Source organism: Aquila chrysaetos, chromosome 11 (assembly GCF_900496995.4).
Source record: "Aquila chrysaetos chrysaetos chromosome 11, bAquChr1.4, whole genome shotgun sequence".
In the NCBI taxonomy this organism is placed as follows: domain Eukaryota; kingdom Metazoa; phylum Chordata; class Aves; order Accipitriformes; family Accipitridae; genus Aquila; species Aquila chrysaetos.
Genome location: NC_044014.1, coordinates 16939393 through 16958227, shown reverse-complemented (window position 1 = coordinate 16958227; position 18835 = coordinate 16939393). Strand labels below are relative to the sequence as shown.

Sequence of the window (18835 nt, the reverse complement as noted above, 5' to 3'; positions counted from 1 at the left end):
AAGTTTGAAATTTGATATTGTCTAATAGGTTTGAAACCAGAATTATTCATTGAATTAATTTGTTACACTATTTTCTTGCTGCAAAGTCTTTTAAGAAGTAGACTGAAAACCATAAAATGAATGGAACTGATATGCGTCTCGGCTCAGATAATTTCAGAGGCCTAAAAACATTATTTTATTGCATGTTTTATTTGAATGTTTAATTAATTCCATAAGGGCTAGGTAACATGAAGACCTGCTGAAAGCCTGTGATGCAGATAACAGAACTGCTATTCTAAAAGCATGACAGCCAGACTGCTGCATGTGTCACCTATTTGTCCTGCAGAGTTTTTAAGTTGATACCTGCTCACAAATGACTGCCTTTGACAGTCAGTGGTTATCCATCCCTTGCAGGGCCTTGCTGGGACCAGTGCTGGCGAGGGCTGAGCTGGGATGCAGCAGCTGATGTCCTGCCTCTCGCTGCGCATCCCTTCCTGCGTGGGCCTGGTCCTGCTCCAGCCGTGCCACCCTCCTTACCTGAGTGTCACCCAGGGCTGCCAATGATGGTATAAGCTTTTTGCTTCGTGAATCCCAGTTGCTGCCGTAGAATGAAATACCTGCTGGAAATATCACCAGCAGGATCTGAATGGGTGGTTAATTCCTTATTCCAAGTGTGATAAGCATGCTTGGGAAAGGGTAGTGCCACACAAATAATAGGATTTTGTCTGCAAATGAGGACTGAGTTGCGTCTGCTAATTTGTAACTAAGCTAGTTAAGGTATCTAATTTGTGAGGCAACAGAACCCTGTGCCACGGTGGGTTGTGCAAGAGCTTTTGACATGTGGTAAGTTTCCTTGGAAAAGAAACTCTTGTGCAGGAATTCCTTAAAAAGACAGTCAAGCATACCTGTCTAGTCCTTCATCAATCTTTTCAGTTGGGAGTATTTTTTTCAGACCTAAATCTTTCCTTCTGCATACCTAGTCACAGAATTTCATCCCCCTTTTAACTTCCTTTTCTGAAAGTATGCTTGGGGCAAATACTGAAATAACTATGTCATATATACTGAAATAATACTGAAAAATACTGAAATAACTGTTGTAGAAAATAGTTTATTAAATAAAATCCATTAAATCAATTATCTATTGGTGCTCTCGTAGTCAGACCGGTGCAAGGTTTGGAGAGTTAATGATTTAATGACAGAATGAGACATATTGATATATTTAACTTCTAAAAAAAATACTTTCGGTTTGAAAAGACTCAGCCATCTGATGATGCTGAGAGATGTAGAAAGGCTATTCCTAGAACCAAGACTGTTGGATAAGAATATACTTACACATTTAAGTAGGTGAAGACACTGTTGAGATTATATGGGAAAACACCGACAATACAAATGACAGTTTAAACTGGATGCCAAGTTAGAGATGTGTTCATGGAGAAAGTGGATGAAAGATGCTTCCTGCATGCTAAATGATTAAAGCATACATTTCAGTACATAGAACAGCTTAAGGAGAAAAAGGTAAATATGCTTTGAAATTACATAGGCATATTTATTAAGGGCACAGATCTGTACCTTCATTACAGATATAGACTGGATAAGGAACATGGTATTGAAGTTAATCACTTGGAGTTGGTGGTGGAAAAGGGAAGTTCACTGAGAGAAATGGAAGGATTGGAAAGCCATTTCTATGATGCAGTTGATATACATGAATCTATGGACCCCAGACTGATTCTCCTTTGTTAATATATGCACAAATGCTGTATTTCATAAAATTACAAGTTAGCTTCCCAATTTAGGATTGAGTGTGAAGCTTGATGCAGCTGGAAATAATCAGACTTAACCTTTTTCCAAATTTATAAATCAATGCAAGTACAAAAAAAAAAAGTTTTGCTTCAAACAGTTACTTAATCCTTTCTGCTAATTCAAAGAGAATTGAAATGGGGTGAAGAAGACTATATAAAGCAAAAATACTAGAACCTGTGGCATTAATAAATGTCAATCACCAGTAAACTAAGATATACCACTTCCTAAAATTCAGCATGACTTTGAAGTCTCTGTCCTTTTTCTCCCCATTTTTGTCAGTCTGTTGAAGTGTAAAACTAAAAAAGAGAACATGAAACCTCCCAGAGACTAAATAAAGATGACCACACTGAAATGCTTGTATCCAAATTCATGCAAAGCATATATAAATTCACATAGAAGAAAATCTCATAGTGAGAATCTGAAAGCAAGCCTGGAAATATCTGAGGAAATCGCATCTCTATAGATAGTTCTCCATGGTGCTCCTGGACGTGCATAAACTCAGCACAGGCATGTGCTGAAGTGAGGTGGCGTGTAAACAGGGCAGCAGGGTTTTACAGTTGCAAAGATTTAGTGATTTCCCTTTCGGTGAAGGGTAGTAAATAGTCCAACACAAAGTGGTTCTTAATTATTTCCCAAAGCAAAGCCTACTTTCCATAGCTCTGTTGGAAGGGAGAACATGTTATGCTTCTAGAACATAGCAAACCAGGTGGGCTGAATTACCATGGGTATATTTATGGCTATGGTTAACAAACATATGCAAATTAGAGATGCTTGGGATTTTTAAGATACCTCCCTTTTCACTGCTGTCTTCAGATAGTCCCTCTGGATGGATGTGGTCAGCTTCTCTTCTGCTACTAAGTGATATCTGATGGACAATGTGTCTATGTGCTGCCACTGGTTTTCCTCTGCAGATGCTCACTTATTAAAGAACAAATCACTTAACAGAGGGTGAGTGGGTAGTGGGTAGTCAGGCTGAATTCAAGCATTGAAAAAAGTATTTCTTTTAAAGTTATTCTTTTTCATTTTATGCATATTTTCCACATTCTGTCTGCTTTTATCCTTTTGAACAAATATTAAGATTGAGTGACTTAATCTGATCTAAATACGTACAGTTCTCTTTTGAAAGTAGCTGCTTTGGGGTGACTTACATATTAATTTTTGTCTTAGCTACCAGTGTGTTGCATGATAAATTAAGATTTAACAGGACAAAAATTAATTTTGGTGATAAAACCATATAGAAGAGCTAGTAATAAAACTGTCTCCATTCTTCAGTCGTAAGATAGCAATTATTCAAGGCCTACATGCACTTAGCTAATTTATTTTTCTTATTTTCTTTCTGAAATTTACTAAGTTTGGGAGGTATTTTGAAGTTCTGTTTGTTAGGGCAACTGGTGCTCACTGTCTTCCCTTATCAATTCATGGCATATTTACTACTGATTTTTCTGACACTTTTTTCTTCTCTATTTTTTTTTCTGTGACATCCTCTTAGAGCTTTGAGGATATCTTCTCTGATTTTCTTTTTTTTTTTCTTCTTTTAGTGGAATCCCTTTTCATAAGCCTCAACTATTTTACTTCGCAGCACTCCTTTCTTTTCTTTGTATTGGTAGCCCCATAACATGAAAAGTGAGATCTAAGAGATAAAGGTGGCTGTTAGCTGCTGCTGAGAACTCTGTCCTGTGTAGCCAGGGAGGACTCCCTGCTCTGTGGGAGCATCAGAAAGTTGGGAATTTTTGCTTTGGTAAGCCATTACTTAGGGATTGTCTGCCACTCCTGTCAGATAAAACAATAAAAAGATATTAAAAGATGCAAACCATAAGAATAAAAGATCAAAGGAATCAGAAATACCACCAACACTAGTGTATTTGCTAAAAACCAATAATAATAGTTTTGCCTAGCTTTATTCCCAGTTGCTTGGAAGGAAAAAAGAGCTCTGCCAGCAGGGAAGTACTGATGTGCTCTATAAATATGACTAATGATCTGAGAAGCAGACTTATAGGGCAGGGTGTTGTCTATGTTTGGGACTGTGATGGTTTTATTAAAATGACCAAGCAAATTGAAGAGCCTCTGTAATTTGGTTTAGAATATTTACACCTGACATGGGTAAAATATTAGGTGCATGAAATAACCTGAGTAGAAAGAGCAACTGGTATTCTGCGAACTAGGTACTTGGATAATGAACAATATGACCTGTTAACTTTTTAGGATATACTTTTTTTTTTACACCAAGTTGTAGAGCTTATGAAGCCAAATTGGTTTTGCTTTTAGTACGTTAATGTATCTCTGTAAAGTTAAATGAAGGTAGTGATAGTTTTTAATGATATTATGAGAAAATAGTATTGAAAGTCTGTTGAACCTATAGAATATAGTATTGCAAGCCTGTTATGGAGTTACACCTAATAGATAATTTGCTAATGAATATGTAAACTAGGCTGGCATTTTAAAGTGTTAGAGAATGGGCCTTTGGTACTGCTTCTTTCAAATGACATTTCAGTGCCCATCATTCATTCATGTTGCTTCTGTTATTCTGAGGCTGTGTGTGGGAACTTGTTTGCATGTTTTGTTGAAGTTTTGTGGATTTTCAACAATAAGGGTGTTAACTTGTTTCATTTATTTTGTAAAAATACAATTTGTCTTCAATAGCTGTGACTGTTTAGAGGAACAAACCTAACAAATTAACTAGAAAAGTGATTCACCTCTACAAAGACAGGACCTCTTTTTTTTGCCAGTTTCAATGAACATCATTACCTCTGTTATCAGTCTTGTAGTGATCACACAAAGCCAGTAAATAACTAATTAAGAGGTTGCTCTGAAGATGTGTTATGTGAGCACTATGATCCCTACATCACAAAAATAACAGAGATGAGCAAAGGCTATGAAACTTTAACATGAATGGAGAAGAAAACAGCAGAGATGATAACAGGGTAGTAGTTGAATAACAGACAAGCTAGATGGTTTTATCTGTTGCACTTCAAAACAAAATAGCATTGGGATCTCTGAGGAAATTACATTAAAGTGGAAGAGGAACCAGCAGTAGAGATACGGTCTGATGCAAGAAGCAGCAAAGAAATGTAAGAGACTTCTACTGGAGCTGAATGATAGGGGAGATAGTAATGTTTACTGATGAATAAAAAAAGGTGGAGAAGAAATGCAGTAAAAAAGGTGTTATCTTAGAGGTGATACACAGGTTTTGGGTAACAAGATCTGGGAATACCAGTGTAGAGACAGCATAGTGGCATCCTCTGAGAAGGGGGTTACAAATATTTAAACCAAGACAAAGAATTAGGATGAAGGAAAGAAACTTAAGTCAGTTTTATAGATAATGCATTTCATAAGTTTAAGGCTAAGGAGCAATACTTGTTCGCAGCAAGACGAAGCTGAAGGTCATCTCATCTTTTTACCTAAATACCAAAAGTAATTTTTCCTTTTTCAGAAATTTGCATTCTTTAAAAATAATGTGCAGTGCGCATAGACAAATACTGTATAGCTTGTTGCTTGTTTGTCTGTTTCTTCAGGAGTCATGCAAGAGGTTTGCTTTTCACAAAGGCAGTGTTTCGGGTATCTAAATTAAACATTTGAACTTCAGCTATTGCAGAGGAACCTGGAGATGTGGGGAGGACTTGGCCTACAGTGTTGTGAAAACTGTCAAGTCTGAGGCGATTGCAATGTGGGATGAGTGGGCCAAGGAACCAAAAGCTGTTTAAAAAAAAAAAAAAAAAAAAACCAACCACACATCTTGCCACCATTAGCACTTTTGGTTATTTGTCTTTTTCTAACGCCTGGCCCCTCTTCTCTGCCTTCCTTTCCAGAAGGAAGCTGTCTTAATCTCTTGAATCAACATCCTTCTGTAGGGAATTCTGCTTCCTCTGGTCCCAGCAATTTGTGTTCATTGTCTTGCTGGGGATAGAGGGCTGGGTACCTGCTGCCCTGCTTTGCAGGGCCGCCAGCTGGTAGGTGGTGACAGGAACCAGCACACTGGGACTGAATGTCTAGGAAAGCCTGAAGAATATTCAGCCTATCTCTGCTAAGGCCAGTGTTTACACACAAAGTTTCTCAAAGCTGCCATTCCACTCTGTTGCTTAAACATAGGTGAGTGATATGTCATCATCTAAATACTCCGAGGCTGTGCCCCTAAGCAAACTCAGACACGGATCGCTTCGATATCGTTCTTGAGATTGGTGATGGGACAGCCTGTTTCTGTTTAAAGTATTTCAGATGTTTTCATACCAATTCTTTCTGTGGAAACAAGCTACTTATGTTTCTAATGTCTGTAGGTTTGTTCCCAAGCTCCCTGACTCTCTTTTCCTATGGCTGTTTCTTCCCCTGTCCCAAAGCCGAGGTTCTGGCCCTGGATTCCAGCGTTACCACTTTGGTCCCTTCTGTCTCCCATTTGCTGGAAATGAAGCTAATATGTCCCAGTGCTGACTCACTCTTGCTCCTTTTCTGAGTCCCAAAGGCAGCATACCTTGTCTGCAAAACAGCTAATTCTAGACATCTCTGAAGTTTCATGTTTTTAGACACAGGCAAACACACACACAGCTTGTGTAAACTTAGAGGAGCAATATGACTGAGACTAAGCTCTTACTATGGCCAGGAAGAAGACTGATATTTAGGATAAAATTTGTTCCTCCAAAGTTGCACAGGATGCTTGTTTTTTTGTCCTAGAAGAGTGGCACAACTCTGTTTTGCTATTCTTACCACCATGCTCAAGATGTGTGGAAACTATATCCTGAACTCTCTAGTTTCCTCTTTTTATTTCTGTGTTTTCAAGCTTCCTCCTCACACTGTCTGGAGCCTTATCTGAGTACAAATGCTTGCCTCCGGGGCTGCTTTTTTTTTCTCGTTTTGTTTTCTTATGGAAATGACTGCGACACAGAACCGGCTGTTGCCCTTTGCTAGGTTGTGGATTGCAGTCAGACGTTTGCCCAGAGGCAGGAGTTTCAGCAGGCAGAACCAAACTGCTCTGCCAAATCTGGATCTGACCCTCTGTGGAGGAGGAAGTCTGCATCTCACGTCACATGAGGCTACAAAGTCCACCCTTCCCCTCCTCTGTCACAGCCAAAGGGGGAAAGTTTGTTTCATCCCTATCTCTTACAGCTAAACTGAATGGCTGCAAAACAGCATGCAGCACTGTTGTCTGCTCCTGTAGTTGCGGAAATATTGTTCATGTTTTTATCAGGCCATCACTTAAAGTAGATCATCTTCAACTCGGAAATCTGTTCCCTGCAGCTCTGTGAAGGACCTGGGTGTTTTTAGGTGTACTAGACCGTAACCATCACGGGTCATAGGAACCCTTCCCCACGGGGCCCTGACGCTCCAGGTGACAACTTCCTCTTGTGTGAAAACGCTGCTGCGTGTTTGATGGTCACTGACTAATGATGTCGTGTCCTTCCCCATAAAGGTTTCGTCTGTCTCGGTTTAAAGCTGAACTTCCTCAAACAAAAAAAAAACCCGGTCGCTGACTTGTATAAAAGAGCTTGTTGTAGTTTGTCAGGTACATACGCAGTTTTAAAGGATGTGAAATGGGTCAGTTGGAGCATCCATAAGAGGTGTTAGACATGGTGTTGGGTCGTGTCTATCTTTCTTTGAGGGGGGCCTGTAGATATCTTCCACTCATTAAATTTGGACTCCTCAGCCCTTAGGTGAGCTCTTTGATAAGCCCAGCTGACTGAGCTTCTTGAGTTTCTAGCTGTAGAGACAGTGAGTCTAAACACAGCCATCTGAAAATCAGTCCTAAATTCCAACTATATCTTTTTTAAAACTACCTTTAAGTGGGATTTAATTCATTTACTGTGTGGAATTTTTTATATAACTGATTTATTTCCTGTGATGACACGCTACCAGCAAGTATTCTTTGCAGAAGTCAGTGTGATTGGTACGTAAACACTAGTACTTTTATCAGTCGTGTTTTAAAAAAAAAAAAAAAGTCAGTAGTACTTCTTACTGATAAATCTGTGCAGTTGGTATGAATTACAGTGAAGACCTCTAAAGTTGCATTTATTAACTGGGCATTGTATCAGCTATGCTTTTATTTTTAAAAGAATTGGTGTCAAGGTGACCAATGTAATTACTTCTGCTATGCTAAACCCTTCCAAAATGTTGGCCTGTTATCATTAGAGGTAAGGTCAGTTCTCCCTTACTTGAGCTGCCCAGGCCAATTTTTCTGAATAAGATGACAATCACTTACAGTCCACCTTCAACTTTGTCTGCTGAAACACTGCTCCTCAGCTTTTGAACCAAAGCTGACAATAATTCAGAAAGAATTTAACTCGCTAAAGCCTTAATTACGTAGATTGTTTTATTTTGCAGATCCCTGTTTTCCTGTTCCCAGAAAGATTTATAAACAGGAGTGTTGTCTTATGAGATTGCAGTAATACAGGCTATGTCAATGTTTGTGAAGGAGGAAGAACTGATCTTTGTTTGGGATGGGACTCCAATGGAAGGGATTTGAAACCCCATGTCCGGATGTGGCTCTCCAGGTCCTAAGCATCAGGATTCTGCTCTTGCTGCCTCTCCTCAGGGCAAGATCTCTGGAAGCTGGGGCGGGGACGGACACAGGGCTGGATGATGTCTGGCTGCAGGGCAGCACGTCCACCTGTCTGGCTGCAAAGAGAAGCCCCAGGAGCAGGAAGGAGAGTTGGTAAAAGTGACGCCTCAGAGGGGGAGCGGGCTTCGGCACAGGCAGGGCATGGCAGCTGGCTGCAGGTGGTGGTGGCCAGTGCTCCAGTGACTTTACCCTCTGGCTGACCAGTGGGGAAGGTGCCTGGGGAGGGGGAAGAGCCCCAGGCGCTGGGAAGTTGGTGGCCCCTGCTCTGAGAGGGAAGTGAAAGAGCCAGGGTGGTTGGCAACTTCCTTTGGAGTGGGAGGCTGGCAGATCCGTAGGCGGGAGCATGGGGGCATATGTGGTGCCCGGAAAGGGCCTGAATATCGGAGGCTATAGAGAAAAGTTGCTGAGACTCCTCCAGTGCTGTCCTGTATTTCTTATTTGCGTGGAGTCAACCTGGGAAGTGCACAGGGGCTCAGCAGGGATAAAAGGCAGTGGGGATGGGGGGGCGGGAGAGGTGTCCCTTCAGGCCTTCCTGGCAAGTAGCCCAAAAACTGGCTTCTTCCTGAAGATCCTCAGGAGATGCAGCCAGAGGTACGAACTCATTCTGTGTGGCAGGAGGTGACTTGTCAGCAGTTATTGCAAGTGTATCTCCTTCCATGGTTTGTTGCTTGTTTTGGGGTTGGTTTTTTTCTGGGCTGGACTCCATATCTGGAAACGAAGAAGGTCATCTCTTCTCAGGACAGTTCTCTTCGTGCACCTTGCTGGTATCTGCTCAGTCTTATGCAACTTAAAAAAAAAAAAAAAAAAGAAAAGAAAAAGAAAACCAACCTAACAAAAGACTTTCTCTCTGCAGCCAAAATGATCTCTCCCCCCCGGAGCCAGCGACGCAATCCCGCTTCAGAGCACGGCCCCCGCGGAGCCAGCGGCGGCCGTTCCCTCGGGTAGCCCCCCCGGCCGGGCGGGACCCTCCGACCCGGCGGAGGAGCCCAAGGCGCTGGTAACGCGGCAACTCTGAGGTAATCTGGGCTTTAAGGAAAGCGGGAGGTCAGCCTGCAAGTTAGATGGATTGAGTCATGTAGAGTTGAGCTAACCCCTCCCACAGCCATGGACCACTAAAGCGCCCATTTTCATGAGCACCTCTCGCTAAGGCAGCTCAGAGCCGGCAGAGGCTGAGAGAGGAAGAGTGGGGGAGAGAGAGAGAGAGAGGAGGGAGCGCGCACCGGCACTGATGGACGAGCCAAAGGGTAAGGACAGAAGCGAACCGCTGATCTCCGAGAGCCGCCCTGACCCCCGGCGAGGGGGCGCGGGGGGGGGGGGGGGGCTCGGCGGGGCTCCCCGGGGTGTCGGCATCCCGCGGCCGGCGCTGGGGGGGGGGGGGGGGGGAGGCTGTGCATATTCATGAGGAGCTCCGTCAGATTTGCCAGTCAGGAGGGAGCTGCGGCTGCGGCATCCCCGGGCGGCGCGTCCCTCCCTCCGCGCCCGCGGAGCGCTGCCGGCGGTGGGCGAAGGCTCCGCGGCGGGGGCTCGCCTGGGTGGGTGCAGCCTTGCCGCAGTCCTCCCCCCCGGCTGACATCATCTTCAAGCCTTTGGAGTGCTGGCCGCTTCTGAAGGGACGATGTCAACTTGTGACCGGGGTGCCCGGGAAGGAGGGAGGCGGCTGCTCGGGGGAAGCTGGAGGTGGCCGCGGGCTGGCGGGTCGCGGGGCGGGCGGGAGCGGAGGCTCCGGGCCGGCGTCTGGCAGAAGTTCGGCCGCGTCAGTGCGAGGGATTCCCTCCCTCGCCGCGCAGGGGAAGAGCCGGCGGTGACTCCCCGGCTGCAGCCCGCGGCGCCGGGGCCGGGGCCGAGCTCCCGCGGCGCCGAGAACCGCACTCGGAGGACGAAAGGGAGAAAAAGAAAAAAATTTTAAAAGAGCAAAAACTCAGTGGAAGTATCGGCTGCTAGGAAGCCGCGGTGGAAGGCGATAGCTCCGAGGTTGGAATAATTGCTGTGCTGGGTACGAGGGGCGCTCGGGGCCAGAAGCGGCTCGGGAGAGCGCAGGACAGAGGGGGATTCCCCACTTGGCAGCCTGGCAAGCCCTCTCGCCCTAACCGCGGTCCTGGGCATCGGGAGAGGGACTCGGCATTAGCTGGAGATGCTTATTGCACAGTAATTTTTCTACGAGATACACGTCTTGTACCAGGGTTTGCCTTTTATAAACAGCTGGCACGGTGCACGTAGCAGCACTTGTCACACTTAACGTTTGGCAGAAACATTTCCTAGTTTAGTATCAGCATTTGCCTATCTGGGTGTCTTACCCTCTGTTTACAGCAACTTCTGCAATACGGCCCATTTTTCTATACTGCTGACAGTACTGGGCTCTGTGCGGCACTTCTAAACACAAAGCAGGAACTCGGACAAATAGGCAAGAAGCAAAAAACTGGAAAAAGATCTGGGCAGAAACAGCCTTTAAATGGAGTGGGAAGCTTAGGGATAATAGTTTCCACTATTTTGATAGTTTCTTGTTCAGTACTAGGTGGAAGTCTCTCATTTATCATTGTTACGACAACAGGGAATCAAAATGTGATTTTTTTTTTTCCTTTGAAATAAATAAAATGGTAAACTAGATCTCTCCAAGTTTTTAACTTCATAGAATGTAATGAATGGTGTTTGAGGGGAAGAAGTGTTTTCTCAATCTGACATACATCAAAATCTAAAGCAAAGACTGGCAGGAGAAAGTTAGCTCATTAGTTTATGCAGTCATGAGTGAAGCTGGAAATACTTAGAAATAATTTGCCTCTGCTGAGGAGGGAGATAAGAATAGCTTTGAAACCAGTCTTTAAAAAGTTTCATTCCAAAAATGAAATGTAATGCATGAACGGAGATGCCTTTTCTAGTGAGGTGAGGAATCACAGGGAAGAAACTTAGATGATGAGAACTGATTTAGCAGAGGACCAAAGGAGCCTTCTTTAAGAGAGTGGAATTTTAAAGAGGCAGAAGGAAACTGAAGAAAACAGACAGTTAGTGCTCGAGCTAATTGCAGAAGAGGCGGTGTTGGTGTCAGAATGGGCCGACCTGCAGAACATGCAAGTCGTCTTGCAAGAGCCTAATGAAAATTAGTGCAATAAATAGCAAGAAACTGCATTTTTTGGGGGGTGGGGGTGGGAGGAGAAAACATGAGGCAGTGTTTTTGAAAACGCCTCGCAGTATGCCTTCCAGAGGCAGCAATCAGTAGGTTCAACAAGGGGGAGTCCAGGACAGGCAGAATCTATCAACTAGTAGGAAAGTTTCCACCTTGAAATGAGACACAAATGCACACTGAGGGCATGTCCCTTCATTAGAAAGGTATTATTAGGGACTGTTTCCTGGGAGTCTTGTCCAGAGGGACTGTAACAAACACGCTTGAAACGCTACTCTTCAGTTTCTGGAAGCCTGTATTTTAAATACTGATACTGTCAGCTCTGCCTTGAAATTGGGATCAATATGCTAACATAGCCAAGGAAGAAATTCTTTTTGGGGTGCTACAGAGCACAGGTTGTATCAATGATCAGTATGAATACCTTCCTGGGCAGAAAGTGTGACAGTCTGAAAAGTATGTTACTGAAAAATATATGGCAGGGCTTCAGTCTAGAGAAAGCATGATACTGATCTCAGGCAGACAGCAGTAAAAAGCAGTAAACCTTCTAAAATGTATCAATTTTAACATAAAAGGTACTGAACTGAACAAAAGGTAGTAACTCTGGTTTGGAGCTATCTATATACAAGATGAATTAATCACCACTATCAGATGACTGCTCTCTATGGACCAGTGATTTTTCCAGCATGGAACGGTAATAGAGCAAAATCTGATGGGGGGGGGGAGAAGTAAAGGAATGTGAATGAAGATTGCAAATTTAAAGAATACATACTGACCAGCACTCCAAAACCAAGCATGAGGATGACTTTGGCTAGTTCACTCAGGCAGTGAAGGCAGCAAATAGAAGTTAACACAAGTAAATGGAAAGGAAGTGGAGAAAGAAGAAATGGAGAACATCTGATAGAAAATACAGGCTGTGAATTGGAGAAGATTATTTAGAGCCAGTGAAGATGTCAGGGGAAAATCTAAAGTTAGCAGGACCAAGCACAATTCAAAGGAGGTATTCTGTGTCCCTTAGGAACAAAATAATGTATATCTAGCAATTGCATAATCCTTATGGAGGTGGAGAGGGTAAGATTTTAATGATGATGCAGAAAAAAAACCCACAGAAGTGTTGGTTAAATACTTTTCCAGATTTGGGGGGGGGGGAAATGAATTCTGATATGAAGGAATATTTAATGGAAGTATTATAACTAAGTAAGTAGATTGTTTTGTAGATTAACATTGGGGGGGCAGGCAATAAAGTTTTGTAACAATTTGAAATTAAATGTGCCAAATAGTTACTGAGATCATTGTGCAATGATGTTAATTTTCAACACACTAGAGTAGAACACTAAGGATATCCCAGGCAATGGGAAGGGTGCTATTGTTGACCCAATATCCCAGCAGTGTAATGGTGGGTAGCCTAGAGAACTGTTGCCAATTTAGTTTGACATCAGTTCTATCTAAATTACTGGATAGATCTCCCCAGTCATCAAGTTTTAATAGCTAGTTTGATCATATTCTTTTGGTTTTGTAGAGGATAAGACTTGTTAAAGTAGCTTTCAGAATAATATTGTTGAAGTGGATAGCACTGTCAAAATGGATAACGGGAATGAATGCATCGAAAAGGAAATTACTCATCCCAGATGGAAGCAAACCTGTGAGTTCATGTGGTCTCCTCAAGCAAGCATATTAATCTGCATCTTAGAATGGAGACGGTCCCACCTACAAGAGTCTGCAGCAACAACTTCAAGGAATATGTTCCTTTTGGGTTTGGAACTTGGCTAGAGAATGCATTTATAAGGGGGAAGGGGAGGGGAGAGAATTTTAAGTACTGATAGACCATTTAATTTTTCTTTGCTTTCTTGAAGGCTTTTTTTGTTTACAAAGTAAGTCAGCTGACTTAACAAAACAGATGTCAAACAAGCCTGGTGTGATTCTCATTTGGAAAAAACAGACTGCATTTTGTCTTATGCATGTTATCACTATTAACATCCTCTTCTTGATTTATTTCTTCAAATGAGGCTGGAGGCTCATCAAAGTTCTAGGGGAAAAAAAAAAAGTATTCTTCAAAACTGAGTGAATATTGAATAAATCTGGGCTGTAAGTTAAGGGACTTCTAAAGCCTCACTTCCCTGATGGTTAGGACCACCTCACAAAAGGAGAACTGGAAGAACTAATCTCCCTGGTTGGTATTTGATAGCCAGGGGGTGGATTATGAGTGTAGGACTGGGAAGGCAACTGGTCCTTTATCTGATCTCTTTTCCAACTAATTATTTGTGCTTGTTTTATTTTTCAGCAATAGCAAATGTGGTTGAAAACAGTAAATACGAGTATCTCCCATGTTTAAACTGCTCCACAGCAATAGATGCATTTCTGATGTTGTTCTGATTACAAAAGTCTCCCCATGACTCTCCAGCAAAGAATGAACTGATGGATTAAGACCTGGATAACAACAGACCTCAAAAATAGCTATCAAAGGAAATCATCATTAAACAGCTGTGTTTTCAGAGGTATTCTGCAAGAGGACTGATGGCATTAGACATTTTCAATAATGATCTAAGTATAAAATCATTGCTGATTTACAGATGGAGTTTGTCAGTGCTAGGAGGACCAGTACAAATACCAATTAAGTCAGAGGAAAAAGTCTAAAGAAGCCAAGAGTGGTTGGAAACATAAAGAGCAAATAATAGGCTTCAGGCCAAGCTTGTAAAAGCACAGCTAATGCAACTTCGGGAGGAAAATTGGGCATTCAAATACTGAATAGACTAGAAAGATTTCCAGACAATGTTGTCCGGAAAAAATACGCAGAGGTGTGTGTATGGATGCATACATATATATATCTATCTGTGAAAGCCATAACTCACAGTTCATTTGCTTTCTTACATTGTATGCACAGCTGCATTACCATGGAGGGAGAAGGTTGTCCTCTAGTCAACTTTATTGGTACCACTGCAACCTGTGTTTGCCTCTTGGCTTGTAATTACCAGAAATATGTAGAAAATCCTCAAGGAATTTCTAGAGAAGAAAGAATAAATTTAAGAGGCTGGACACCTGAAAAGGGAAGGGTTACAAAAGCTATAATAACTGATAATCTTTCTGGCCTTTCCTAAGTTGTATAAATGGCTTAGTATGGTGCAAAAGTATCAGGCTTGGTTATGTCTTCTTTTCCTAAGACATTGCACTTTTAGCACCTGTGGGGTTGGCAGCAACTAGCAAACTGGACTTTGGGGTTAATACCCCCTGGCTAGGTGTATTGTACCTTTTTACTAGTACAGTGCTCAATGACAGTGTTCCACAGAGCTAGATCTGGTTTGAAGTGTGCTGAGACAGGAGCTGGGTTCTCAGCTTGGAAATGATCGGTTCAAAGTGGTTAGGATGTGGTTAAGGACAGAAGTGTTTAGGCTGAACTTTGGGGTGAAGTGGATGGTACTGAGATGACTTTGGTTGGGGAGCCAACCCATAAGGGATTAGTATTGCCTGAAGCTGATCAAACTTAAATAGTAAAGTTCTGGATCATCTTCACAAGAGAAGCACCCCTGTTGGTTTTCTGAAAGATCAGTTAGACGGGGACTACTTCTTAAATTGTATCTTCTTATGGTTTTGTCAGCTAGATGTGAGAGCTGGCTTCATCTCTCAGCTCAGCGGAAACTTCCCTTCCCTGAGCAGAGCTGAAGTTTTACAGCAGGCATTTCCATCAGTGTTTCCTAGCTGCAGAGCTGTTGCCAGTATGCTTACATGGGGAGCAGCAGAGCCTAAGGGTGCACTTCTACAGCCGGCGTAATTTGACATAAATCTGCGCTGCTGAAAGAGAAGAGAAAAGGCGCCTGTCCTTGTCCCTAGCCTTGTTTGGTTTGGGGGGTGGGTGGGGTTTCAATAACTTTCAGCTTGTCTGGCTTGAAAGCCAACACTAGCCCAAGTGAGAGAACAGAAGGAGGCAAGGGTAAAAGTCACTCAGATTAAAGTTATTGGGAAGGGGGCTTCACTGTAAGACAAAGAGAGACACAAAACCAGCCCTGTGCTCTGAAACAGTGCTGCATTAGCAGTATAAATTAAGAAATGAGTTAAGGGAAAAAGTGTTGAGAGACCAGATGGAAGGGAACAGAGTCGGCTAAGTGCACGCTGAACAGATTCATCTGCTCACGTCCTCTCGTGCATTTGCTCCCCCTAAGTGCTGCTGGAAGGATCAGTTTCCCAGCCTGCTCTTTGGGCTCCTCATCCCTCTGTCCCTTGTGCTGTCCTGGCTGTTCATGTTCAAGGGTGATGCAGGCAGTGCAGCGGTCACTGCGATCACTGCTGTCACTACCCTGTCAGTGCTCAGCCACCACCAGCAATGCTACAACTCTGCCTGTTATAGTTCTTGTCTGAACCCTTTAGGGCTCTTACTGGGTTGGTTCCCTTCCAGCTTGGGAAGAGCTTTCCGTGAGGATCTGCAGAGCCGCTTCCCTGTCTGCCTTCACATTGTCTTTCAAATTCCCCTTGTAACATCAACATACTTTGTAGGCAGTGATTAAGCTTCTGGTATGAGGAGACATCTGTCCATCAGTCTGACCCACACTGTCCCATGCTCCCTTGTGACCTTCATCCAGCTGCACACTACGTCTTTTCTGACCGAAATGTAACCCTTACAGGGTGTCTGAATGGTTTACAGGCTGGGACTTGCACCTTTGAGGGAACATTTTTATTTTGCATAAGTAGAAGTTAAAGGCTCTTAGTTTGATTTGTATTCTCCCCTTTGTTTCTGATCCTCCTGAGAATCTTTGCCCTGATCATATAATGTGGTGAATGCCAGGTGGTTCTTGGGGGAGAGGCTGAAAAGAAAATGGACGTATTTTTACAAAGGAATGAGAATTAGCTTGTTTGTTCATTAACTATCTGCAATCTTTCAGCCAAAACTTAAACCATCACTGGCCTTTGAGCTCTGCGTACTGCCTGGAAAACATGAATCAGCAGCTCAGGATGTAGAAACTACTTCAACCCCTCGGTTGGTTTGCCGTGCTTTCGCACTTGGGTCGGAGGGCTCCCAAAACACCGGAGTGGCAGGAACTGCCAGTACAGCTGCTGTGGTTTCTAACATTCATTAATAGTGACATTGCAGCTGGGGGCAGGGGAGGCAGCAGCCTCTGCACCTTCATCCCTGGGCTGTAGCAAGAGGGGGGAGACCCCTCCAAAAGTGAGGGATGGAGGGAATTTGAAGACCCTGCAGCACAGCTGATGGGATGGAAACATCCATGGAGCATGGCAAAGCCCAGGAAGCAGGCATGCAGTGGGAGGGAAGATGGAGCTCCCATATGGAGCATGGGCTTGGTGGTAGGGACAGGTAATGGAGTGGGATTTGTTCCTCTGCTGAAAATTGTCCCTCCCACCTACCTGCTTTTTGCCAGAATGGCAGTGGGCAGTTCTTGCCAGGGAGAACATCTGCTCTTGGCCAAGATCAGCCCTTAGTTGCTGCTCCAGCTGCTTTGTGGGAAACACTGGAAATCTGCAATTTTGCCTTGAATTGGATGTGCTCAATAAATTGATCTGCAGCTTCTATATATTTAGTCTTGTTTTCCAGAAATAGTATAGGAAGCTTACTGTTTCTCAGCTTTGTCTGAGACTGTGGTAAACACAAAACCAGCTGAAGCTGAAAAGAACTTTATTCTGGTAAAACTAGTGGTCAGGTTCCTGTTTACAAGACTTAGAAATACTGTTGTGACAAAAAAGCATGAAAGCCATAAAGAAAAGAAAAGAACATTACAGTATTGTTGTTTAGAATTTATTCTGTCATTAGCCAGAGAGAATTAAGACCTTATTTTGAAATGAATTGGTTGCAAGTTTAAAAATAAATTTAGCAAGTGGTCTAACACATGAAGTTGGGTTGAGCTATGTCTACCCTGCCTGATGAAAAGGTCAGACCACTTAAGCTCCTTTCTCACACTGTGCTTGTGACTGTGTCAGCCTGACCAGAGAACTTAACCCATCTGAAGAGTAGCCCGCTTAAAAAAAAAGAAGAAGAAAAAAATATATAAAAATTAGAAAAGCAATCTGCAGTTGTACAAGCGCAAGGTAGAACTATGGTAAAAGGCAGAGGTAGGATAGTCCCTTTTTGTGGCAGAGCAAACAGATGAGTTAAGCCAACTGTGAAACTACGCCTGTGCATTTCATCTTAAAAATAGTGTTTTACAACAGAACCTGGCCCTGTGCTATGAACTTCTTGTTAAAGACAGTAATTTTACAGTTGCTTTTTAGGTTACAAAGTGTGTCTCAGCTCCAGAGACTAGTAATTTCTCTGCCAATGTAAGGACCTTTTGATGTTGTGGCCACTTGGTGTCTGTGAGAATGTTAACTGGGTCCCATAAGCCTTGCTCGGAATAGATGCCCTTCTGTAAATAGGGATCTTGGAGAGCCTTTTCTGCGCATTTACTTCTCAGGAGACTGCAACTATAAATTTACATTGTAATCTACTGCAAACCACATCTCTTGAACTTCTGGTGTGGTGTAGCGGTTAGTCTTTAGGTTTACTAGTATTTCATAGAGATTATATATAAATGCAGCAGGACTGCTGTTAGGTAGTCCCTAACTCCTTTATAAAGTAGTAAACAACTCTCTTACTCTACTGGTTTCTCCTGCCTTCGCCCCTGCAGTCGGACTGCAGGAAGGAAACACAGGGAATGCCTTCTTTCCTGCTATGGGGCTTTGCTGCCTGTGTTCCTCTTTTTCAGCATGTTTCTCCTAACCTAAATAAATGACATTTTCCATTTTTCCCATGTTTTTAAAGTTGTAGCAGAACTAGATAGATCTCGCAGTAAGAGTCATGCGTATACTTTACTAGACCAATAATCTCCAAGTTGCTATTAGTCTGGCAGAACAGGAGAGAATATATCAAAATGACGGAAGATGAATTTAAGAGTAGGTGTAGTTGAAGCATGCTGCTCTCTCCCCGGACCCTGGGAAGTCTGCCTCTCTACAGGAGGGAGTGTGCTGCGAGCCGTGGTTCGTAAGAGCTTCCCAGACAAGCAGACAAGGTGGTCCAGGCGACAGAGCATCAGGCTGGTATTTGCTACTAGCTTCTGCTTTTTCATCATCTGGGGAAATGGGGCTAATGGTGCTGACCTCTGTAAACTGCTTGGCAGTATATGGGTGGAAAGCACTGTGACAAATTCAAATGTTATGATTTGTTATTAGGTAAAGGCTGAGGTTCAACAAGCAGAGAAGTATGATGGTTGGCTCCAGCATTACCTTTTTGGTATTAGCTCCCCATATGTTGTGGGCAGACAGCACTGCTGAGAGCTGAAGTCAGCTGTGAAAGCCACAGAGTCAAGAGGAGCCTGGGAATAGTGGGATAGTAGTGAGACAGTCCTGGCCTTGCTTGGAGTCTATGTGCTGAGAGAAGGCTGGACTCATAAGGCTATGACATGAGCATGAGAAAATGTGTG

At 43.2% G+C, this 18835-nt stretch overlaps 1 protein-coding gene across 4 annotated transcripts in view; it reads left to right on the top strand.

Annotated features, from left to right (window-relative positions):
• Nucleotides 1-8790: 8790 nt before the first annotated feature.
• Nucleotides 8791-18835, top strand: part of ENTPD1 (ectonucleoside triphosphate diphosphohydrolase 1) — a 38555-nt gene continuing 28510 nt past the window's right edge. The window contains exons 1-2 of one of the 4 annotated variants that reach the window (XM_030030085.2): nucleotides 8791-8914; nucleotides 9177-9339. Coding sequence is in view for 1 of the 4 variants with exons in the window: in XM_030030070.2 (XP_029885930.1) it covers nucleotides 9552-9567 (16 nt within the window). In the remaining 3 variants the exon portion in view is untranslated. Of the gene's footprint in view, nucleotides 8915-9176; nucleotides 9340-9386; nucleotides 9568-13776; nucleotides 13931-18835 lie in introns of those variants that run through there. The other 3 variants (XM_030030070.2, XM_041127224.1, XM_041127223.1) reach the window with 3 other exon arrangements.